At 35.8% G+C, this 26233-nt stretch overlaps 1 protein-coding gene across 7 annotated transcripts in view; it reads left to right on the forward strand.

Annotated features, from left to right (window-relative positions):
• LOC127862673 (ferric-chelate reductase 1-like) overlaps positions 1-26233 on the forward strand; it is a 62525-nt gene that overhangs the window by 32489 nt on the left and 3803 nt on the right. For all 7 annotated transcript variants that reach the window (XM_052401899.1, XM_052401905.1, XM_052401901.1 and 4 more), the window contains exons 3-15: positions 1626-1783; positions 3905-3996; positions 4853-4955; positions 5325-5537; positions 7038-7142; positions 9162-9321; positions 10670-10792; positions 15652-15767; positions 19365-19451; positions 19989-20057; positions 20439-20538; positions 22643-22789; positions 24992-25062. In XM_052401899.1, coding sequence (XP_052257859.1) covers positions 1626-1783; positions 3905-3996; positions 4853-4955; positions 5325-5537; positions 7038-7142; positions 9162-9321; positions 10670-10792; positions 15652-15767; positions 19365-19451; positions 19989-20057; positions 20439-20538; positions 22643-22789; positions 24992-25062 — 1544 coding nt within the window. The remainder of the gene's footprint in view (positions 1-1625; positions 1784-3904; positions 3997-4852; positions 4956-5324; positions 5538-7037; positions 7143-9161; positions 9322-10669; positions 10793-15651; positions 15768-19364; positions 19452-19988; positions 20058-20438; positions 20539-22642; positions 22790-24991; positions 25063-26233) is intronic.

The following is a 26233-nucleotide window of genomic DNA, read 5'->3' on the forward strand; positions in this document are numbered from 1 at the left end:
CCCTCAAATGTTCTTTTCCAAGAAACTGTGAATAGGACAAACAAGTCTTGCAAATAAATCTTTACCTAATGTTATTTTTTGTCTTCTCATTGTCGATCACAATAATTATGTACAGAATCGGCGATTTTTTTGCCCAATTGGGAAAAGTACCAGTACCAGCCCAGTAGGGAAATTTGCGCAAAAAACCCTGAAATTGGGAAAATTCACTTCATGATTACCGGTAATCTTCATATTAGAAAATCTTTGCTCCAAAATACTTAAAAATTGATAACTAAGTATTGTCAAGTTGTCAATGTTATTTTAACTTGGGTTCAAGCCATAGAGCAGCATAGGGAAACTGGCTTAATGTTGCATTTTATTAATAAAAAAATATAAAATAAATATATGTATATTTTTTGGAAGCCTTCAATTGGGAAGTTTTTGGACAACAATTGGGAAATTTGTAGTTTTTTCACAATTGGGAAAGTGCCTTTTTCTGGAACTTTATAAAGAAGGAAAAAAATGGCTGAGAATGTCTGTACTATGCTCACTGCTGTTCTCAGCTTCCTTCACAAGAAACCCTCACCTATGTGGAAAACTCTGCCAAATATTTTTCGATCGGAACTAGGCTTTGTAATTGAAATAATTGTTAGATACGCACAGAAAAATATGTCGGTAAATTCTTTTGATACATAAATCAGTTTACCTTAATGTGTTCTGTTGTTTACTTTGTCAAGTTCAAAAAATTCGGCAACAGTCTTATTTATGAAATACTCTTTATTAATTCAATGACAACACCTGTACATGTGTATTATTGAAAGAAGATAATTATAATTTTTGTAAAAAGCTTAATCTCTTTGCATATTTGAAATTTTGTCTTTCACTTAAAATCTTAATTTAAAAAATCATTGTGGCATTCATACACCTGAAAAATTAAAACCAAATTTTCATATTTAAAGCCCTGCTGCCATTTAATTTTGATGAACCATCTAATTAGCCTTTTATGTACTCCCTTCAGTTTGCTCAATTTCTTGTGTGATCAATGTATGATGTACATGTTTTTAGCTTGTATAATTAATTATAAGTTCAATTGAATAAAAAATCATAATATTTCACTAAGCTTCTTGCAAGATAAAGTATTCTGATGAAACCCTTATGCCAATTACTGCAAACAACCATACTTACAATTTGGAACATACTGGCCTCAAGTAAAGGCACAATATTTCTTACACCTATTACAGGGATTTTGTTTGCCAAGAAGGACAATTACAGTAACCGCGCCCATTTTTTAAAATTAGTGCAAAAAACCCTGAAATAGGGAAAATTTGTTTTGTAGAATCGTCCGATTGGGAATTATTGGTCTTAAAAATTGCATGGCACTTAATTGCACAAACCCATCTTACATATATAGTATTATGTAGTATTCTTTTACATGCCTTTTTGCTGATATGTTCATTTTCAGTGCTCATTTTGTTTGTCCATGTTCAGATAATGCAAATATGGAAAGAAATTGGCACAACTTTACTTTTTTTTTGGATGGGAATTGGGAACTGTATAATTGTTTCTGCATATGGAAAATGTCTTTTACAGGTACTAATGTAAGAAGATTAAAAATCGTTGTTATATGCAGTCTCCCTCTCTTGCAGTGAACTTGACAGCGGACCACACAGAGAAAGGCTTCCGCTCGTTTATGATCCAAGCCCGCAGAGTAGACCCAAACAGGAGGACCGGAGAGCCCATTGGTACATTCACCTCCCTGGATTCCGCAGTTCTGGCAGTGGAAGACTGCCCAGGGACGTATGGGGTAAGAGCTACAGAATGGCCATTCTGGGGCAATGCAATCTTTGATCGGGAATTTATCATCTTAAAAGTCCATTGATTCAGGAAAAATGTGGGTGAACGCTCTTCTTATCACATCAAATTGTAAGAACCAAATCATACAAGTTATAGTTGTTCCCTTTGTTAGGATGAAATTGAAGTAACATTCAGATAAAACAATCATTAGACACTTTTTTGAAAAAATAAATAAAGAAATTTCTTTTTCAGATTGGGATTTATTTTACAATTTCCCTCTGGGAATGGGTCAGTTTAATTGTAGATATGGCTGAAAGTGGCCAGAACTAAGTGTGTCTGCATCCCGGTCCAGTTGTAAGACTGTGTTTGTGTGTTTCAAACATGGCCGGCTAAGCTTGACTACAAATCAAAGGAAAAATTCAATTTTCTGTCGGACCAAATATCTTGTGTAGGAATTCTAGTTACTTGGTTTGATTCATTTACTAGTTCCCAGTGAGTTTGGTGGGTGGTCAACATCCTCTTTGCTAAATGCCCCCCCCCCCCCAAAAAAATAAATAAATTGTTATTCAAAATTGTCTAACACATGTGTGTTATTGCATTGAAATTAAATGAATCAGTTGTGTTTGTGAAAGAAATTAAGGTTACAAAATGTTTAGCTTCATGTCTTGGCTTCGAGTGACTTTTAACAGTCAATTGATTAAGTTGTACAAATCTGGGTATTATGCCATTTGCAGCCAGTGTAGCTCTAGCCCAGCAGTCTGGTGAGAAGCAATCATTTCCTTATCAGGTCAGTTTGCGGCCATATTAGAGGACAGAAAAGCTCATGACTCCTTGTCTGGAGCTACGCTGGCAGCATATGTCATATGACCCATAATCACATGATGTGGCTAAATTGTAAGAGTATCTTTTCATGTGCATTCAGAATAAAGTTTCGGACCTTTAGTGGTTTATCAGATGGAAGTTTTCAAACTTTAAACCTTTAATTTATAGTATTTTACAAATACTTAGACCTTTTGCATTTATTCAATCTTAATGTTTGATTGACTGGTTATTGATACTAATATGAAATCATTTAAGTTGATAAAAACTCTCACTTTGTTTTCAAAACTTACAGAAAATGTATAAAGGAAAACATAATTAAAACATTGGAATGCGAAGTTTCCCAAATTGCAGCAGGAAATACCAGGCAGTAAAGATCAAATTTATCATTTTTCTCAATGAACACAGGAACTGTAAATTACCTGGAATGCTACCTGTATTGACCTTAAATGTTCGGTACACAGTCTGAGAGGGGTCTGATAAGAAAGTCCTGCTTTGGGGAAAGTAAATGAATTGCTAAAAAATAAATTTAAATTAAAGATTAAACTTTAAAAAGACATGTATATGAATGAATGTAGGAAATGTTAATGTATCATATTTCCTTTTTGACTCATAGCCTTATGGAGAGTGGACTGCTACATGTATATGCACCCCCTCTTGAAAGGGGGTGTAAAAAATAAGATAAGTCTTTTATGCTGAACAATATTGCTCTTAAAGTACTATAATTAAGAGTAATGTGTACAAAATATTTAAGAAATATGTTACGTTTGAAATATATACTTAATGGTGGATTTTTATTAACTTGTGCATGCCATCGACAAGTGTACACACATACTTATAAAAATATGACCCATTTTGACCGCTACTGTTAAAGGTCATGGTTTGGAACGGAACTTCTTTAAATGCTTGCATTAAGTGGCTGAAGTATCACTCTCAAAGTGATCAGATATCATCTTTATGAACTATTACATGTAGCTGGTTACTGAAATGTTGCCTTTCATATTGCTTTTGATACAGTGGCTGATTGAAGACCATTATGGCCACTAAACTTAAGCAGCATAGATTGAAAAGATTACATAAAAAATGATACTGAATTAAATGTTCACTAGGTGTAAATTTAAACTAATAATTTCCTGATTGTAAAGCAAAGACAAGTATCAATTGAGCTGTTATCTTATAAAGCATGCTTGTAGCTGATCAAGGGAGGTAAGATAAATGTTGAAAATTTGACATGGTAAAGAAACAGTAGTCTCCCTTTGAAGATAAATAAATTAAGTTCAAACTTTCAATTATGATTTTGTGTAAATTTTAGGCGGCACTTGTGAGCTCAGATTTCTCAGAGAAGCGCAACGTACGCCTGGTGTGGAATTCATTCGATACTTTCCAGGGACACTTGGAATTCAGGTAAAGAAGTCGTTGTGGCACATATTGCACCATTATTGTTTAATTTGAATATTAAAAGCTGCTACATGAGCTCATGAGGCATTTTTATTTGAATTCTAAGAATGGCTTATTCATAGTCAATATTAGCTGTGATGGCTCTTTTAAATAAGATAAATCAATTTTATTTTTAATGCTATCCCTTACAAATTATAACTTAAAATGATGTTCTATGTAACTGTAAGCATGTTAAGTTTTAAGTCATTTCATGGCAAAATATGTTTTTGTTCTTTTGAGTACAATATATTTGACTATTTTATCTCTCAATAATAATCACATATTAATTCTTTAATCATCTTACAAACCGTAACCCAGGACATAACAGGGGTCGGCTGTGAGGGCGACTCGAGCAAGAATTTTATGAGCTAGGAAAAATCCATTTCACACCAATATCCAACAGCAGGATTTTTAATTTAAATTTTGTATTTAGTGGTTTCAAATGGTAAAAAAAATAATGCAACTAATTACAAGATAGATAAGATATAACCAAAAAATACGACTTATGCTTTATTTCTGCTCACTTCTCCTTATATGCCAGTGAAGAGAGACGTGACTGTTCCCTAAAAGGCCGACCCCTGCATAGTAACAGGAATCACTTGGTGTCGGTTGATGCCTGCTCAACAAAAGTTGTCATGCAACTAATAGAAATTTTTGTGTATGGAAATTCAGTGTGAAATGTTACCAATTCTGATGAGAACTATACAAGCGTGTATTTATGCCAAAACTAAACCAAAATATTGCAAAAAAAGTGAAAATTATCACCTGTCAAACAGCATTGCAAAGTCAAGTTTTACAACACTAACAGTTTTGTCATTTCCAGGGTCACTTTTGTACAGGATGAAACCACATTCTGGGTACGAGAGAAATCTGTGACCATCTACGATCCCAATGAGCCCATTGCAGAGATGAAGAGACCAGAATATGTATGTTGTCCGCACCTGACAATAAACGTATTGTGAATATATGCCTGTGACCCCGCCCCCCCCCTCCCCAGAGAAATTTTTAATTAGATCTAAATAATTTATTTTATTTTATTGATAAGCTTGGTTTTTCTATCGTTTGTCATTAATGTCGTTCTTTATTTTGATAGAACAAAAGGGGCAAAATTTGTAAGAAAACAACAATAAACAACGATAGGATTCTTCAAATTAATGTTTATGACATCACTTCTTTATATGTCAGCTTTATTATGGCATTGCTTAAATGAGGCTAAATGTATTCTTCTGGGTTTTATTTCAACAATGTACACATGTTGAACTGGATAAATTTGTATACATTTCATCACATTACAGATTCTGGCCCCTATTCGAACTATTGATGTCACAGACTGCGGCTCTAAGAAGGGTTGTTACAGAATGCCAGAAGGTTGTAGAGAAATCGAATGCGAATACATCGTGACATGGAGGAACATCAATGCTGGTACCACTGAGTTCGAAATGAGTGCAATCACTGACGGCTTCAATGATAGATATTTCGCACTTGGATTGTCCACGGACATTTATATGGTGAGGGTCATAAGTAGTCTAAAAACAGTCACAATTAAGCCTTCACTTGATTTTCGTATAGAAGAGATGTCTTACAAATGAAATATTCCATAAAAGCTGCAAGCTAGTGTCTTCTCTGATTAGCCTGTGCAGATTGCAAAGGCTGATCTGGGACAACACTTTACACACATGCATTAACATCCTTTTTCTTAGAGCGGGGCTCAATTATTTTATTTTATTATGATGCAATTAACATAAAATTCACTATTTAAGTCTGAAAGACATTACTGTTGTTACAAAAATATAGATTGTCTAAATAGGTTTAGCAGATTAAAGCTGCTATAATTATTTCACAACAAACATTGAAATTGTGTTTGCATAATTCCATCTTTATTCAAAGTGTAAGCCTAAGATTACATGATATGAGTTTGACTGACATATTAATTGAAAGAAGAAAGAAGTCATACATTTTTAACTGAATTATAGCATGATACAACCGTTACATGTTTTCAATACAGAAAAAAAATTATTCACGGTAAGCGTATTTTCATGTTATATAAAAATATCGCGTCATTAGAAATCCTGCCTTATGACATAAAAAATTAATAAAAGTAAATGTTACTCAGAAGTAAATTTAACAACATTTTCATTGTCTTTGAATTGATGTGACTCAATGTTCTAGTTCTAAGCTATATTTATTACATTTTTGGCGACCTCAACATTGCAACTAATACTATATGGCAACTAAAGTACATGTACTAAAATTTGATGCAGATGGCATGTTCTTTTCTTATACTGTTATTTATTTCAGGACAGATATAAGTAATATTTTTACACATTTATATTGTAAAAACATAAACATAGTATTTCAACTTCTCATTAACAAATTTAATGAAAAAAAAATGCATTGAACATTTTTCAATAATCTTCAACTGATTTTTAGGCCATTTAGTTTAAGACGCACTGTTTTTTTAAGGTGTAATGTGACAAAAACGAGGTGATCTGCCTCTTCAATAACCAACATATCATTTAACAGAGGAGATAACTGCCTGACATTGTCATGATTTTTTTATGCAAAGAATAAGTCTTCAATATCCAATCAGAAATACAAACAACCCATACTTTGTTCTTAAGGAAGGTATTTCCAGATGTGACATAATTGTTTTGCACAGAGGTCTGTGAAATATAAATGTCAATGTTGGCAAATTATAGAAGTATAAAATTACCTGAAATCTTTGTGATTTATTTAAGTTTTGCTTTGAGAAAACTGGACAAAATGCATGATCATAATGTGTCGTCCTAGATCAGCCTGTGCAATCCGCACAGGTAAATCAGGAAAGACACTTCCTGCGTTTATGCAATTTTTTATGAAAAAGGAAGTCTGTTCTTAGCTAAAATTCATTTCAGACAAAGTGTTTTCCCAGACAGGCCTGTCCGGATTGCACAGGCTAATCTAGGACAACACTTTACTCAAAGGAATTAAGCCCAGATTTTACGGAACAAGGATTATTTTTTTTGCAGGGCGATGATCTTGTGTTTGAGTGTGTACACAACCACACCAGCGGGCGTGTGGAGGTATTCCAGTCCATCAACTACAAGGACAACACTAACAAACGCCTTATTAAGGTATACTGTCATAGTTTTATTTAGTGTAAACTCATGATTTATTTTAGCTCATTTGCATTTAAAGTCCATTTCCAGGGTATAACTAGGACTTGATGTATTTGGTGGGAGATCTTAAGAATTCCCCCGTTGTGGGGATGACACCCTTGACCTCGCTGTCGACTTTTGTGTCATAAATGAGTGATTATGATTGTAGGGTATAAAAAACATCTTGTGATGGAAGCATGCATCAATATTCATAATTGAAGTTGAAAACCCCCACAAAAACCCCAACTATAATGATGGCATTTAAATGATGTCATAACTGGGGGTACTTGTTCATAATTTAAAATAAAATTAAGTAATAAAATAAATTTTAAAACAAACCAAAATTATAGAGTTGGTTTTAATTAGCCGGATTTTTTTCGAAAAAATCTCAGCTTATAGATTGATGTTGTCGGGCGGGCGGGCGGGGTGGCGGCGTGCTCGAAAATGTTAAAGTTCTTATTTCATGGTATAACTTTGGTATGCTTGGACCTAGAGTCTTCAAACTTGACATGAAGGTTGGCCAGGATAAACAGATGACCACTGGTCATTTCAAGGTCATTCATTTGAAGGTCAAGGTCACTGTGACCTTCAATATAAAAAATGTTAAAGTTGTTATAACTTTGGTATGCTTGGACCTAGAGTCTTGAAACTTGACATGAAGGTTGGCCATAACTAGTTAGTAACCACTGGTCATTTCAAGGTCATTCATTTGAAGGTCAAGGTCACTGTGACCTTGAATGTAAAAATGTTAAAGTTCTTATTTCATGGTATAACTTTGGTATGCTTGGACCTAGAGTCTTCAAACTTGACATGAAGGTTGGCCAGGATTAACAGATGACCACTGGTCATTTCAAGGTCATTCATTTGAAGGTCAAGGTCACTGTGACCTTCAATATAAAAAATGTTAAAGTTGTTATAACTTTGGTATGCTTGGACCTAGAGTCTTGAAACTTGACATGAAGGTTGGCCATAACTAGTTAGTAACCACTCGTCATTTCAAGGTCATTCATTTGAAGGTCAAGGTCACTGTGACCTTGAATGTAAAAATGTTAAAGTTCTTATTTCATGGTATAACTTTGGTATGCTTGGACCTAGAGTCTTCAAACTTGACATGAAGGTTGGCCAGGATTAACAGATGACCACTGGTCATTTCAAGGTCATTCATTTGAAGGTGAAGGTCACTGTGACCTTCAATATAAAAATGTTAAAGTTGTTATAACTTTGGTATGCTTGGACCTAGAGTCTTGAAACTTGACATGAAGGTTGGCCAGAACTAGTAAGTAACCACTGGACATTTCAAGGTCATTCATTTGAAGGTCAAGGTCACTGTGACCTTGAATGTAAAAATGTTAAAGTTGTTATAACTTTGGTATGGTTGGACCTAGAGTCTTGAAACTTGACATGAAGGTTGGCCAGAACTAGTAAGTAACCACTGGACATTTCAAGGTCATTCATTTGAAGGTCAAGGTCACTGTGACCTTGAATGTAAAAATGTTAAAGTTCTTATTTCATGTTATAACTTTGGTATGCTTGTACCTAGAGTCTTCAAACTTGAAATAAAGATTGGCCAGTACTAGAAGATGACCACTGGTCATTTCAATGTCATTCATTTGAAGGTCAAGGTCACTGTGACCTTAAATGTTAAAATGTTAAAATTGTTATAACTTTGGTATGCTTGGACATAGAGTCTTCAAACTTGACATGAAGGTTTGCAAGCACACTTAGATGACCACTGGTCATTTCAAGGTCATTCAAAACATAACACAAGGTTTGCTCATGCCTTGAAAACTACTTACATTTCATTTTGACCTTTGAACAATATTTCAGTAATTTAAGTATTGCATTGACAAAAACACGAAAGGTACTTTCCTGTCATTTAAATCAAAAATCCGGCTTCAATGCGGTCATCTCCGACCGCGGAACTCTTGTATTACTCTAAAATCGAATAGAGTACTCATGAATTATTCAAAATGACGATATAATACCATTGTTTAGCCGAAAGATGGACTGCTGTCTGAGGAAGGTTCGTACAACAATGGACGACTGCGATGTCGCTTCAGACGTGATAACAGGGTGAACAATGAGGAGCTGACCAACTATGGACTGATTTCTCGTCCATGGAGGCTACTTATGGCTCGCGGTCCATCACACAGAGGTAACCATGGCATGCAGTTGAGCAGTGCTCTTGAAAAACAGGACTTAAAGTATTTGCATAAAGTGTTGTCCTAGATTAGCCAGTGGAGTTTCCCCAGGGTAATCAGGGATGACAATCTCTAATTGTATTGTATTTGTATGCCCCTTGTAGGGTGGCATATAGCAGTTGAACTGTCAGGTCCTTCCGAAAACTTTTACATTGGCCATAACTTATGCAATATTGAAGATAGCAACTTGATATTTGGCATGCATGTGTATCTTATGGAGCTGCACATTTTGAGTGGTGAAAGGTCAAGATCAAGGTCATCCTTCAAGGTCAAAGGTAAAAACAAATCCAAGGAAAGTAACAAGCGTTAAAGGGAGATAATTTCTATTTATCATTTGGCAGGAACAGGTTATTTTTTCAAGGGAATTTATATTTTTTAAAGGGATATAATAAAAAACAAAAATATTTAAAACAAAGCAGCGCAGTAGGGGGCATTGTGTTTCTGACAAACACATCTCGTGTTTGTTTCAGGAGTCTCTTCTTAGCAAAAATATAGTTTATGCAAAACGTTTCACATTACGTGCATGCTTTAAGACCCATTTTCCCAGAGCAAGGCTCAATTAAAGTAAATTGGGAAGGAGAATCCCATAGAAGAAGCGTGTTGTTTATTTAAAAAATGCTGCTGTGATGAATTGTGTGCACAGGATTGGGAAGTATGTATTTCTTTTGGCCTTCCAGTCAAGGATGACCCATGAAAGTGCAAGCACTTATTTCCAATGGGGTCCTTTGGTTTTGCTGAAGAGACAGCAAGCAGAAGAGACAATATTGGGATACAATGAATCCGGTTGCGATACCCTAGCTCTTTGCGAATAGATCCCTTGGTTCTTTTACGTGCTCAGTGTATAGCACCGATACACGTGAGAATTACCTTGGTTTCATACCAGAACATCTCTAGTTGGGTGGGAAACACTTGAAGCATTTCTGAAATTTCCAGTGTCCTGGTCGGGAATTGAACCAGGGACCTCTGGAATGGTAGACCAGAGTGTTAACACTCGACCACCGCACCACCCTATAACAACTAGAAAACAAATCTGCTGTTCATGAATGACACATGCTTAAAGGATAACCAGTTGTTTTGTTGTGGAAAGTAAAAGTAGTTGTACAAATATTGAACTTGCTTTTCTTGATGTGGAACATTATATTTCTATGAAATATAATAATAAGGCTATAATTGTTTCACAATTTTGTTGTGTAGTATTTTTAATAATTGCAATTATTTAAAACTTTGGGCTCATACCATAATAAGTTTCCATGTGTAGAATAAAGTCATCATTATTCCATCGCCACCTTTACTGAACTTCAGGGAACATTCTGCCACATGATATCGTCGTTGGTCACCTGCCGCTTGCCTCCCCTGAGGAAGTGTCACTGGATGTTGGGGCCGACATCACGGGGCGCGCCAGGTACCATCTCGTGAAGGCACACGGTAAGCTCTACTTATGCTTGTTGCGGTTTTATCTAAATCTTTATTTTACCATATGAGCCTCGCTCTGTGAAAAAGGGGCTTAATGAGTTAGCACAAATTGTCCATACAGGCTTATCAGGGACAACACTTTCCGCCTTGACCAGATTTTTGGTTTAGAAGAGTCTTTTTAAAAACCTAAGTATTCCATAAGAGCAAAAATGGTTGTCCCTGGATAGCCTGTGTGGACTGTGCAGGCTAATTTAGGACCACACTTTATACTCAGGCATTTAGCTAGCGAGCAAGGCTCATATAGATATATATTCTCTTAAAATTCTCACCTAGAGGCCTTACATTTTTACATTTACATTTTTTTTTGATCGCTTTTTGTCCTTCGTCCGTCGTGCGTCGTCCTTCATCCATTTTGCCTTGTGAACACTCTAGAGGCCACATTTATTGTCTGATCTTCATGAAATTTGGTCAGAACATTTGACCCATTAATACCTCAACTGAGTTCGAAACTGGGTCATGTTGGGTCAAACACTAGGTCAATAGGTCAAAAAAAAAGAAAAACCTTGTGAACACTGTAGAAGTCACATATGATGCCCAATCTTCATGTAACTTTGTCAAAATGTTTGTCTAAATGATATGTTGGTTGAGTTCAAAAATGGTTCCAGTCCGTTGAAAAAAATGTCAGCCAGGGGGCGGGGCAGTATTCCTTATATGGCTATAGAGAAACCTTGTGAACACTCTAGAAGTCACAATTTTTGCCCAATCATCAGTAAACTTGGTCAAAACATTGGTTTCATTGATATCTCGGACGAGTTCAAAAATGGTCCAGATCGGTGAAAAAACATGGCCGCCATGGGGCGGGGCAGTTTTCCTTATATAGTAAAACCTTGTTAACACTCTAGAAGCCACATTTATTGTCCAATCTTCATGAAATTTGGTAGACAGATTGGTCTTAATGATATCTTGGATGAGTTTGAAAATGGTTACGTTTGCTTGAAAAACATGGCTGCCAAGAGGCGGGGCATTTTTCCTTACCGTAATCGGTTGTGTATAAGGCGCACTTTTTTACCCCCAAATTTGATTTAAAAAACTTGATGCGCGTTATGCACAACAACAGGCATGCCAAAACATTTTTTCCCTGTCAGTTACCCAGTTACGGTAACTCGGACCATTCTGTTCCCAGTCGATTTAACTGTCACTATGTTAATAATTGTATTATATTTACGATCTGAATATAGATTAACAAACGTTATAAAGTTAAAATTAATATTTTCTATCTTTTTCAGGTACGTACAGAGCATCGAAATCAAATAAATTTGAAGGAGATAATGAAAAACAAGGAAGCCATTTTTATTTAAATTTTATTGTTTATTCCCACAATATTATACCCTACTGTACTAGGGTTACACAATTTAATTGGGGCACTTGTCGATTTACAATAGTATGTCGGCAAGGCCTTTCCCGATATTGATGATTATTTTTATTGCTTTTCAAATGTGTTAATAAAATTGATGTTGTGTTTGTTCACACGTTTTCATACGTCTTGTCAAGATTTGAGTCACCTGTCAAGTTTTGTGTAGCTGGGCTATTATCAAAACATGCGAACCGGCAGACGGCATCACACCTCCACTGTTTAATTATCGCGTGTAATGTCAGTAATGGTGTTGAGAAGTTTGAGTCGTTAAAGTCACCTGTCAATTATACTGAGCAACTGAATGAGCAATAAACAACACTCTTCAACATGAATAAAAACTGCACATTTGCCATTTTTAATCATTATAAAAATTGTCATTAGACTTACCGTATCTTGAATAGCACTGCGATCGACAGAGAAAGAATCTTGAAATTGTCTTTGAATTGTCAGAATTTTTTAATTGTCAGTCACAATATTGACGTTTCGGACATAGACGGACGACCCTTATAAAGACGATCAAAGACAACAACAAAGGTCCTTTTCAGGACCGCGCATATTCTGGAAAGAATATTTTGCAAATTGTCAAACACAAATATATTTGTGTAATGTAACCTTACCATCTATATCGCATAGACGCTCGAAATAACGCGCGAGACCGGCAATGTAAATAAAACGATTTTCTGTTAGCCCATGGAGTATGGAACCGAATTTTTCCCAGTTTTTTTGCATCAAAAACTTTTTTTCCCGATTTTTTGCTTCAAAAAGTTGATGCGCGTTATACACAAATGCGCGTTATACACAACCGATTACGGTATATGGCTATTTTTGGCTGTAGTAAAATCTAGTTAACACTCTAGAGGCCACATTTATTGTCCGATCTTCATGAAACTTGGTCAGAAGATTCACCCCTATAATATCTTGGACAAGTTAAAAAATGATGCTGGTTGTTTGAAAAACATGGCTGCCAGGATGCGGGGCATTTTTCCTTATATGGCTATATTAAAACCTTGTTAACACTCTAGAGGCCACATTTATTTTCCGATCTTGATGAAACTTGGTCAGAAGATTTGTCCAAATGATATCTTAGATGAGATCGAAAATGGTTTCGGTTGCTTAAAAAACATGGCCACCAGGGGGCGGGGCATTTTTCCTAATATGGCTATATATCATGCTTTAGTAAAACCTTGTTAACACTCTGGAGGCCACATTTATTGTCCGATCATCATGAAACTTGGTCAGATGATTTGTCCCAATGATATCTTGGATGAGTAAGAAAATGGTTCCGGTCGGGGGAAAAACATGGCCGCCAAGGGGGCGTGGCATTTTTCCTTATATAGCTAAAGCTAAACCTTGTTAACACTCTAGAAGCCATGTTTATTGTACGATCATCATGAAACTTTGTCAGAAGATTTGTCCCAATGATATTTTGGACAAGTTCGAAAGTGGTTCCAGTTGCTTGAAAAATATGGCCACCAGTGGTTGGGGCATTTTTCCTTATATGGACTTATGAATCTTCATGAAACTTTGTCAGTATATTTGTTTCAATGATATCTTGGATGTGTATGAAAATGGTTCTGGTCTGTTGAAAAACGTGGCTGCCAGGGTGTTCACTAGTCATGAAAGTTGGTAACAACATATTGTTCTAATGGCATCTTGGGATGCACAGAACAGGTCAGTTCCTTTGAATCTCAGGTGAGCGACTTTGGGCCTTTCAGGCCCTCTTGTTTTAATTTGTGTCAGGGAGGTGGCACTTTAGTGAGGGTTGTTTAGTTTAAGTTAAAATAATTGCATTCTATTATATATCCCAATAAACTCTCAACATTTAACTTTGACTTTGTTTCTCATTGTTGAACCATTTCAATTAAGGATAAATGTAAAGAATGAATTTGCATTAGGTGAAAAAAATCTTTATTTATGAAAGATTTAAATTGTATTTAAATTTTAAAAGTGAAAATTTCAGATGTTATTTTATCTATAAGACACATGTACAATAAACAAATTAATATATTTTTTAAATTTCCAGAAAAAGACCCTCATTTCGAATTCAAGTCTGTATATATTAAATTTCTTAAATTGACAAGCTTTTAGATATTTATATACAGTACAGCCAAAGCGGAACAAACGTATTTCGCGATCCGCGGCGGCATGGTGAAACGAGTCGATGCCGCGTCAGTCGTTGAAGCCGCGTCAGTATGCGGCAGCAAGTTGCATTTCCCCGTAAAACTTCGCATCTGTCCGCCGAGGCATGCTGCGATCCGCGACATGATGCCGAGTCGATGCGCATCATGAAATAAAAAATCTTTTAAAAATTATTAGTTACATGTAGTTAACAAATGTTGAAAGAACTATTATTTTATAATAATTAAAATCATAATAAATTTATTGCGCGCGGATTGTATTAGCATATACATGTAAGCATAGTTAATGTGCCTGGCCAATTAAGTTTGTTTCCCGCCCCTTGTGTATGTATTTCACACATAAAAAAGGTCACGTAATTATGTTTTCGCAAATACAAGTTGTCAAGGCTACTGCATATGGTGGATTTATAAATTAATTGCATGTTGAATTTGCTATTATATTTAAGCTGAGAAAATCAGCAGCTTGAAGCCACATCAATAATCAAGACGGTGACGACGTATTTGTTGTTTTGTTAATTATCAGCTTATTATAACTATTATTTGAATATGCGTATATAAACACGTTTTATTTTGTTCATATTATATAGTTAATATCGCTACTAATTACCTGATAATCCCATATATTCCAGTTTTGAAGCAAATGCTGGTAAATATTTACGATACACAAACATTCTCGAGATTTCCTTTAGTATCAAATACATTTTGGCATTTTTTACTATTTATAGAGATGATGAAATAACGTCTAATAGCGGCGTTTTTTTTTCCACTGAACACGCGATTTATGCTTGACGTGATGTTCATGTATTTATACAACACAAAATACACCCAAACTTTCCAAACTACGTTCTACATGTCTGCATAATTTTCGCGCGCTTTTTATGAAACAAAGGATATTTTAGCACTGTTTATTTGACGCTAGAATTTGCCAAAGGTCACGTTAGCATTAAAATTTGGAAGAGTGTTTCGGATTACAAATTTAATAATGATAATCGAACGAAACATTAACAGTTGCATGTAAATTAATTCTACGCTACACATACATGTATGTACATGTAGGTGGATGTCTGTTCACTCGATCCGCCCCGTACGTATGCGGCGGATTAACTCCGCGAAAGTACGCGAGGTTAACTACAGACTCGGCGTCGTTGTGCAGATTGATGCTGAGTGCCTCGGCGATACGCCGCGTCAACACACCATTCGGCCGCCGTGTACTAATAATCTGGCCTTGGCGTAGCCGCGGATTATGTTTGTGCCGCTTTGGCTGTACTGTATGTAAAATACCATGAAACAATTTATAGTGCTATCTGCTCCTCTTGCAGCTTGCCTGATGCTACTAGCGTGGATCTTCTTTGCTCCCATTGGCCTTATCTGGATGAAGTACTACACCACCATGTGGCCTAACAGCCGCTTCCTGGGACAAAAGTACTGGCTTGTGGTAAGAAAGTAACTTAGATAAAACATTCCTGTCCTGTATTTCAAAGCTCTTTCCTCTGTATTTTAGAGTTCTCACCTCAGTATTTCAAAGTTCCCTCCTCTATATTTCTGAGTTTTATCCACTGTATTTTAAAGTTACTTCTCCTTTAGTTCAAACTTCTTGCCCCTCTTTTTTAGCTCACCTGATTGATTGCTCAGGTGAGCTTTTGTGACCGGTCTTTGTTCGTCGTTCGTACATCCGTCCGTCTGTCCGTTAACATTTGTTCGTAAACACTCTAGAGGCCACATTTATTGTCCGATCTTCATGAAACTTGGTCAGAAGCTTCGTCCCAATGAAATATTGGTCGAGTTCGAAACTGAGTCGTGCCGGGTCAAAAACTAGGTCAAAAAAAAGGAAAAACTTGTAAACACTGTAGAAGTCACATTTCATGCCCAATCTTCATGTAACTTTGTCAAAATGTTTGTCTTAATGATATGTTGGTTGAGTTAAAAAATGGTTCCGGTTCGTTGAAAAACATGGCCACCAGGGGGCGGGGCAGTATTCCTTATATGGCTATAGAGAAACCTTGTGAACACTCCAGAAGTCACAATTTTTGCACAATCTTCATGAAACATTGGTTACATTGATATCTCTGACGAGTTTGAAAATGGTCAAGATCGGTGAAAAAACATGGCTGCCAGGGGGCGGGGCAGTTTTCTCTATATGTATATAGTGAAAACATGTGAACACTCTAGAAGTCACATTTTTAGTCCAATCTTCATGAAATTTGTTCAGAATATTTGTTGTCTGGATACGACAGTTGATTTCGAAAATGGTTTGGATCGGTAAAAAAACATGGCCACCAGGGGGGGGGGGGCATTTTCCTTATATTTATACAGTAAGAAAAGCTTGTGAACACTCTAGAAGTCACATTTTTTGCCTACCGGTAATCATCTTGAAATTTGGTCAAAATATTGGTTTTGTGGATATCTTGGACGAGTTTAAAAATGGTTGTGATCATTCGAAAAACATGGCCGCCAGGGGGTGGGGCAGTTTTCTTTATATGTTTATAGTGAAAACATGTGAATAGTCTAGAAGACACATTTTTTGCCCAATCTTTGTGAAATTTGGTTAGAACATTTTTTTCCTGGATACAATGGTTGAGTTCGAAAATGGTTCGGATCGGTAAAAAAACATGGCCGCCAGGAGGGGGGCAGTTTTCCTTATATTTATATAGTAAAAAAAGCTTGTGCGCACTCTAGAAGTCACATTTTTAGCTAATTCCATTGGGTCTCAGGTGAGTTCCTTAGGGCCCATGGCCCTCTTGTCTTTGTATTTCAATGTACTTACCCTGTGTATTTCAAACTTCCCTTTACTTTGTATTTCAGAGCCCTTTCCACATTTTTTCTAAGTTCTCTTTTTTTTTTAAGTTCTTGCATTTCAAAGTTTTCATCATTTTTTTTCCAAATTGTCTCACCTATGTATTGTTAAGTTCTTAATTTTAAAATAAATATCTGCTTTTATGTACCTCCCCTGTACTTAAAACTTCTGTCATCTAGATTTCTAACCACCTAGCCTGTATTTAAAACTTCTATCATCTGGATTTCTAACCACCTAGCCTGTATTTAAAATTTCTATCCTCTAGATATCTAATTATCTCCCCAGCATTTAAAACTTCTATCCTCTAGATTTCTAATTATCTCCCCAGTTTTTTAGCTGAGCGTTTTCGGAGAAAACCCGATGTATTGTCATAGCCAGCTCGTCGTGTCGTCCCACGTCTGCCGTCGACATTTTTTTAAGGTTTTGAACATTGGCTCTAAAATCATATTGCTTCCACCTACAACTTTGAAACTTCATATGTAGATGCACCTTGATGAGTTCTACACTCCACACCCATTTTTGGGTCACTAGGTCAAAGGTCACTGTGACCTTTAAAAAAATTAAAAATTGTCAAGCTTTCATTTATTCAAAACTGCACCCGTAGCCGAGCGTGGCATCCTTTATGCGGTGCTCTTGTTAAACTTCTATCCTCTAGATTTCTAATTATCTCTCCAGTTTTTAGCTCACCTGTCACGGAGTGACATGGTGAGCTTATGTGACCGTGTGATGTCCGGCCTCCGTTGTGCTTGTGTGCGTGCGTGCATTTGTGTCAACAATTTGTTTGTGTAGACAGTAGAGGTCACTGTTTTCATCCAATCTTTATAAAATTTGGTCAGAATGTTTATCTTGATGAAATCTGGGTTGGGATTGTATTTGGGTCATCTGGGGTCAAAAACTAGGTCACTAGGTAAAATAATAGAAAACCCTTGTGTAGACAATAGAGGTCACAGTTTTCATCCAATCGTTATGAAATTTGGTCATAATGTTTATCTTGATGAAATCTGGGTTGGGATAGAATTTGGTTCATCTGGGGTCAAAAACTAGGTCACTAGGTCAAATAAAAGAAAAAACCTTGTGTAGACAATAGCGGTCACAGTTTTCATCTGATCGTAATGAAATATGGTCAGAATGTTTGTCTTGTTAAAATCTGGGTTGAGATTGAATTTGGGTCATCTAGGGTCAAAAACTAGGTCACTAGGTCAAAGTTTAAAAAAACTTTTGTAGGCAGGAGAGGTCACAGTTTTCATTTAATCTTTATGATGTTTGGCCAGAATGTTAATCTTGATGAAATCTGGGTTGGGATTGTATTTGGGTCATCTGGGGTAAAAAACTAGGTCACTAGGTCAAATCATAGAAAAACCTTGTGTAGATAATAGAGGTCATAGTTTTCATCTGATCTTAATGAAATATGGTCAGAATGTTTATCTTGATAATATCTGATTTTGGATCGTTTATGGGTCATCTGGGGTCAAAAATTAGGTCACCGGGCCAATTCTAGTAAAACCTTGTGTAGATGAAAGAGGTCACAGTTTTCATCACGTCTTAATGAAATTTTGTCAGAATGTATTAATTAATTAAATGCTTGGGTACGGCTTGGGATTGCATATGGGTCTGATAGAATTTAAGTTGATGTAGCAAGGTTAGTCAGGTGAGCGATTCATGGCCATCATGACCCTCTTGTTTGTATCCTTTAGATTTCTAATTATCTCCCCAGTATTTAAAACTTGTATCCTCTAGATTTCTAATTATCTCCCCAGTATTTAAAACTTCTATCCTCTAGCTTTCAAATTATCTCCCCAGTATTTAAAACTTCTATCCTCTAGCTTTCAAATTATCTGCCCAGTATTTAAAAAAAAATCCTCTAGATTTCTAATTATCTCCCCAGTATTTAAAACTTCTTTCCTTTAGATTTCTAATTATCTCCCCAGTATTTAAAATTTCTATCCTCTAGATTTCTAATTATCTGCCCAGTATTTAAAACTTCTATCCTCTAGATTTCTAATTATCTCCCCAGTATTTAAAACTTCTAGTCTCTAGCTTTGAAATTATCTGCCCAGTATTTAAAACTTCTATCCTCTAGATTTCTAATTATCTCCCCAGTATTTAAAAGTTTTAGTCTCTAGCTTTCAAATTATCTGCCCAGTATTTAAAACTTCTTTCCTCTAGATTTCTAATTATCTCCCCAGTATTTAAAAACTTCTATCCTCTGCATATCTAATTACCACCCCTGTATTTCAGACCCATTTCAACTGCACAGTGTGGGTGGTGATCCTGGTGATCATCAGTGTGATCCTGATCTTTATCGAGGCTGGAGGCTGGAGCTATGTAAGTTACCAATGTGACTTGAATCCTCAATTGTGTGGTTTTTACAGAATTGGCAGTAACATAATACCATCAAGAGTTAAACCTGGTCATATGGCTTATATGTTGAGCTTTGCTTCATTAAATGCAACTGTTCCAGTTATATAACCTTTATTTTTAAGTCTGATTTTAGGAAAATAATGGGTATGCATTCTGTTAAATACCATAGTTTTCCATCAACCATTGTAAATATTTGAATACTGTGTCCTAGCAAGTAACTGAATGTGATTACATGAAAGAAATGTTTTGAAAGAATAGAAAGTAGTTTTGTTATCTTTATAATGAAACAATATCAGCATAAGCTGCTGATATTCAGTATTCAAAAGATTCAAACATACTGAAATAGATTTAATAATATATTGCAAATACAAACATAATTTTCACTCATACATGTGCTGGCGTATCATTAAAGGGTTATCAATATTTTGAGGAAATAAAAAGTTCTTTATTAGTGTCATCCAATTTAACAATATAATGGGGTAACTGTTTTTTTCCTTACAGTTTCACGAGTTGCCGCAGAAAGCACATCCTATTCTGGGTATTATCGTCTTCATCTGCATCATTGTCATAGTGAGTATTGAAGGGAGATAATATCTGCATAATTGTTATAGTGAGTTTTAAAGGGAGGATCTGCATCATTGTAATAGAGTATTAAAGGGAGGAATGTATTTAGCCAAACACTATCATTATACACTTTTTGTTACTAACATAGCTTAAGGCATGGATCTTCTGTTAATTTGAAAATTTTGTTATTATTTTTCAAGTATTTATCAGTTAAGATATTTAAAATTATGAATTGTAATAATATTTTATCTTCTTTTTCTTTATGCTAAAAATGTCACGTCATAAAATTGAATATTGACCTGCAATTCTGTTTTATTATTTCTATTAAAAACATACCACTTGTCTGTAATGTAATCGATTGAGTCACGCAAAATTACTGTTTTTTAGCCTATACTGTTCCTGATCAGGTGTCCTGAAGACCACACCTGTCGGCCAATTGGAAACTGGTTTTACTGGCTCTTCTGGACTATTGCCTTCTGTCTGGCTGGTGGGTACAAAATCATAGGCCAACAATGTTTTTGCCCTTAGTATGAGAACGGTTCTGTTCGATTGATAAACATGGCTGCCAGGGGGCTGGGAAGTGTCCTTCTATGGCTATAGTGAAACCTTGTGAAAACTCAAGAAGTCTCATTTTTAGTCAAATCTTCATGAAACTTGCTTATGACTTTTGTTCTTATGATAATTATTTCTTTGAAGAGTTTGAAAATGTTTATTTAAATTGCTGGCTGCCAAGATGTGATGCCATTTTCCTGATGTGACATGATAAAAAATGTGTATAAAATTTTTATTTGATATTTAAAAATGGCCAACTGGGAGCCGTCTTCTATTCCTTATTTTCAAACTGGGTCAGAACATTCGTTCCAATTGTGTCTCGGCCAATATAAGGTTTGTGTCATAAGGGGTAAAGAAACCCGAAGAAGTTATTTATTGCACAAATATCGTGACAACAGATCAGGTCAGTTTCTGTGGATTTCAGGTGAGCGCCTGAGGGCATTTTGCCCTCTTGATATATTGCTAGCAAGCAACATAGAAAAATTGCCCTCAATATATTATAACGAGTGCTGACATTATTTGTATTTGTCAGAAATAAAAATGTGTAGAGAAACATGTAAAAAGAAATAAATAGATAATACATATTCATTTTGATGACAGTGGCTTTATATAAAGGACACATTTTCTTATACAGTCAAACCTGAATTCAGCGGTCAGTCAAGGGAAATGACCAAAATAACCGTTGTCCACAGGTGACCGTTGAATTCGGATCACAATTTTAAGATGGTTTGTCAGTTGGTAGTATTGCTACGTCGTTACCCCACTCAGTCGTTTGCATACGGTGTTAAACAAATGCTAATTGCCGTTAACTAAGCATAATAACAGAATTTACGTACATTGAAAAATACAGAATAATGTCTTATAGATTGATTTAATTTCATATTGTTATTAAACTAAAGCAGTGACAAGGCTAGTATAATTGTTTACTCATGCATCTTGATCATTCAATAAATAAAACTTGTCACGTGGCGTTGACGTCACGACCGTACAAGTCTAAAAAGCGGATTCGCTTTCATAAACCGATAGTACGGTGATATTGTACCATTCTAATAAGAAAAAGACGCAAACAGTTTGTTAAAATTTATTCGTACGCAAACATCACACAAAAAGCATTTTAATTCAACAACCTCATACAAAATACAACGCTTCAAACTCACATTTGCATTCGATTCATACTCCTACATAATTTCTCGCTTATGCTTAAGCACACTCTGCACTTGCGTACGTCCAACACAGAGCTCACTTGCTATTACACGCGAACTTTTTCCAGATTCAAACAGTTTCAAACACTTGACTCGCTCCTCTAATGTGAGGAACTTACGTTCACCACTCATTGTAAATTTTCCGTGATTTATTAATCCGATTGCTTTTAAAAGTGTTGTGAACGCTAGAAAGCTCTTTTAAAGAATGATCCGAAAATGTTATTTTAAAATCGATACTCAATATTGTAAGTAGAATGTACTAATTAGTTGTTATTTAATTAGCAATTATTACTTTAAACGTGTCAAAAACTCTGACATATTTTCTGTTGAAGAAACCCCCACAATTATCCCGGGAAAACAAACCTTCTCAACACCTTATAATTTGTTTACTCGCAGCGGGCCGCTTTTATAATATCAAAGGCAATTACCGCTATCAAACGCTTTAACCGCAAAATAGACGGACAAAAGATGAGCAGTGTTTTTACTTTTCGCGACTCGAGACGATTGACACGTGACCGTTGATTTCAGTTAAAATATGAACTTCGGAGTTGAATATAGTGGCCGTTGGCCGTTATGGACAGGTGGCCGTTAAATTCAGGTGCAATATAGAGTGTTTTTCGTCGGGGGGATTCCAGACTGACCGTTGTCTGCAGGTGACCGGTAAATTCAGGTGGCCGTTAGGTCAGTTTCGACTTTATTTAAAAATTCTTTAAAAAAAAGAGTTTTGTCTCAATCAAATAATGTTTTGACTGATCTGGCATTGGGTTTTTCCACCAAACACTTAAGATTTTTCCTGCACCTGCAAAAAGGCTGTACATCCATTATTCTTGATTTCAGTGGTGAATCTATTTATTGGCATGGAGTTTGGCAAGGCGATGGTTCCCTGGTGGCTGACCTGGATCATCTGCATATTCTTCCTCTTCAACTTTGTCTGTGAAATCATCCTGGAGGTGCACCAATGCTGCACCCACAAGAAGAACAAAGGTGCGTAACTCTTGTATAAGCTAAGTTATCTGTACTGTTTACAAGACAAAGAAAGTTTGATAACTCATGTGTCTGCACTAAGGAGAAAGAAGTGTTACTCACTTGTCTCTTACCCCAGGAAGAACAAAGGTAGTATGTTTCTGCATCTACAAGAAGGACAAAGGTGGGTAAATCTAGTGTATGCTGAGTGGTCTGTACTGTTTACAAGATTAACAAAAGTTGGTAGCACATGTGTAAGCTAAGGTATATAACTAACATTTCTGTACTCTCAAGAAGGACAAAGGTTTGTGACTCATTTGTGTCTGCTTCCACAAAAAGAACAAAGGTATATAACTCTTTTGTCTGCTCTCTCTAGAAGAACAAAGGAACATAAGCTATGCATTTGCACTCACAAAAGAAGAACAAAGGTGGGTATGAAACATGTGTCTACTGTCTTAAATAGAACAAAGGTACATAACTCATTTGTTCACACTCTCAGGCAGAACAAAACTGTTATTTCATGTCTGCACTCACAAGAAAAAAAGGTATGTAACATTTGTGTCTGCAACCACAAGTTGAACAAAGCAAGTTATATGTCTAATGTAGAATGTTTAACTAATAACATTTAGGTATAATCTAAATCTCAATGATAACAGTGGATGTAACAAACGTAATTGTGAGGTTAGCCTTGCGGTGAACCAATCAATATCTGCAAGACTAACAAGAGTAAGTAATGTATAAGTCAAGACTTCAACAAAAGTTATTATTACCACTGCTACACAGTAAAGAGCAATATACCGGATCACCTTGGATGTCTCTCTTTCATTACACAAAGTACTCTACACTTTTTAACATACAACATTAAAAATTGTATGCATTTTTCCTTACGATTTGAAATCGTGCATGTATTATTTTAATCATCTTGCATTAAATATTCCAAGAGTTACACCCCTTTTTATACGCCCGTTTTTAAAAACGTTTTTATAGTTTCACCCTTGGTGGGCGGCAGGCGGGGGGCGTCCACAGCAGTGTCCACTCTAATTCGAATAGTTTTTATCCGATCTTCACCAAAGTTGGTCAGAAGTTGTATCTAGACAATATCTAGGTCAAGTTCGAATATGGGTCATGCAGGGTCAAAAACTAGGCCACGGGGTCACTTATTGCATTTCAAGGATTTAGCATGGTGTCCGCTCTCTAATTGAAGTAGTTTTCATCGGATCTTCACCAAAGTTGGTCAGAAGTTGTATCTAGACAACATCTTGGTCAAGTTAGAATATGGGTCATGCCGGGTCAAAAACTAGGTCACGGGGTCACTTAGTGCATTTCAAGGATTTAGCATGGTGTCCGCTCTCTCTAATTGAAGTAGTTTTCTTCCGATCTTCACAAACTTTGGGAAGAAGTTGAATCTAGACAATATCTAGGCCAAGTTCGAATATGGATCATGCTGGGTCAAAAACTAGGTCACAGGGGCACTTAGTGCATTTCAAGGATTTAGCATGGTGTCCACTCTCTAATTGAAGTAGTTTTCATCTAATCTTCAACTGATTTGGTAAGAAGTTGTGTCTAAATGATAACTAGGTCAAGTTCAAATATGGGTCATTCGGGGTCAAAAACTAGGTCACAAGGTTACTTGCATTTTAAGGATTTAGCATTGTGTCTGCTCTCTAATTGAAGTAGTTTTCATCCGATCTTCACCAAATTTGGTCAGAAGTTGTGTCTAGATGATATGTAGGTCTAGTTCAAATATGGGTCATGGTGAAGTTATCAAGTTGTCCAAAACTTTCAAACAGGCGTTTCTTGTGACAGTTTGGCACTCTTGTTCAACTTAGATTGACAAGATATTTTAATACTTGTTACATTTAATGATATTCAGTGTCATTTATTCTGTTCCAAGTTCTATGTGTTCCTGTTTTGCAGTATTTAACTTGATACATTTCCATATATAAATGCAATAACTTTACATATTGCAGTCACTAAAATGGGGAACAAAGGTATTCAGTCTTGAGGATATACTGTGTTACATGTTGTAGTTGTTGTGGACTATTAATCAACAGTTGAGGATATTTCAGGGTGTATGCACAATTATCAATTCAAATGTGTGTCAGTAACTATTTATTATTTTGCAAATTTGTGTTGGTTATTATTGGTGATACTATTTATATATTTAGATGTTTTACTCATTTTTTTAAATGGTAGATGACATGATGCTTGTGTATCTTACAGAGAATAGGAAGAAATGGGAGCTGCAGAAGAAAGAAAATCCTAATGTACACATTCCTGAACCCTGGCCTGCCGTAAGTACACTTAGTAACCATGTCATGTCAGTTTTCATGGTTGCATATGGTCCGCCGTAAGCACACTTCGAAACCATGTCATATCAGTTTCACATGGCGACATATGGACTTCTGTCAGTACAATTAGAAACCATGTCATGTCAGTTGTACATGTTGACATATGGACTGCTTCAAGTACACTTAAAAACCATGGCATGTCAGTTGTACATAGTGATTTTAATAGTGCCTTGAAACACCAACTTCATTTATATAATGGATAAATGCATATTTAATAGATTAAATAATTGATAAAATTTAGAATACCAATAAGTCAACTTTTATACAGAATGAAAAACATTCTGTTTATTGTTCAGATGGAGCCTGTGTGGTTTTGTTGCATTCAAAATCTTACTGTGGTTTACATCATCAACAAATTAAAATAAACATGATATTTTGGGTATCAAAATTTATTTGTCTTAAAACTCATTAAATTCCTATTCTGAAACCTCATACATGTATATTAATGCATATTGGCTCTCTTATAAAATACTTTCATCCTCAACATTATATGTTTTGGATAGCCCTTGGGCAGACATTTATTTTGAAATAATAAAAAAGGCCCTCTGATAGATGTTCATTGAGAAATAATCAAAAGAATCCTTCCACGCAACATTCATAGTAAAATAATCAAAATAGCCTCCCACTGGAGATTCATAGTGAAATAATGAAAACAAGCCTTTAGATAGTGAATTCACTGTGAAATAATCAAAACAAGAGCTGTGTTTGTGAAACACAATGCCCCCTACTGCGCCACTTTGAAGCCATATATTTGACCTTTGACCTTGAAGGATGACCTTGACCTTGACATTTCACCACTCAAAATGTACAGCTCCATGAGATACACATGCATGCCAAATATCAAGTTGCTATCTTCAATATTGCAAAAGTAATGACCAAGATTAAAGTTTTGGGACACACACATACAACGACGGACACACACATACAATGACAGACAGACAGGCCAAAAACAATAATCCCCCGATCGTTGGATCCCAGGGCATAATAATACCACAGATAGGTGATAATTGTGAAATAATCGAAATAAGAACATATATAGGTGTTTATTGTAAAATAATCCAAATATAACCATAGATTGGCGTTCATTGTGAAAAAAGCAAAACATGACAATAGA

Source organism: Dreissena polymorpha, chromosome 16, assembly GCF_020536995.1.
Source record: "Dreissena polymorpha isolate Duluth1 chromosome 16, UMN_Dpol_1.0, whole genome shotgun sequence".
NCBI lineage: Eukaryota > Metazoa > Mollusca > Bivalvia > Myida > Dreissenidae > Dreissena > Dreissena polymorpha.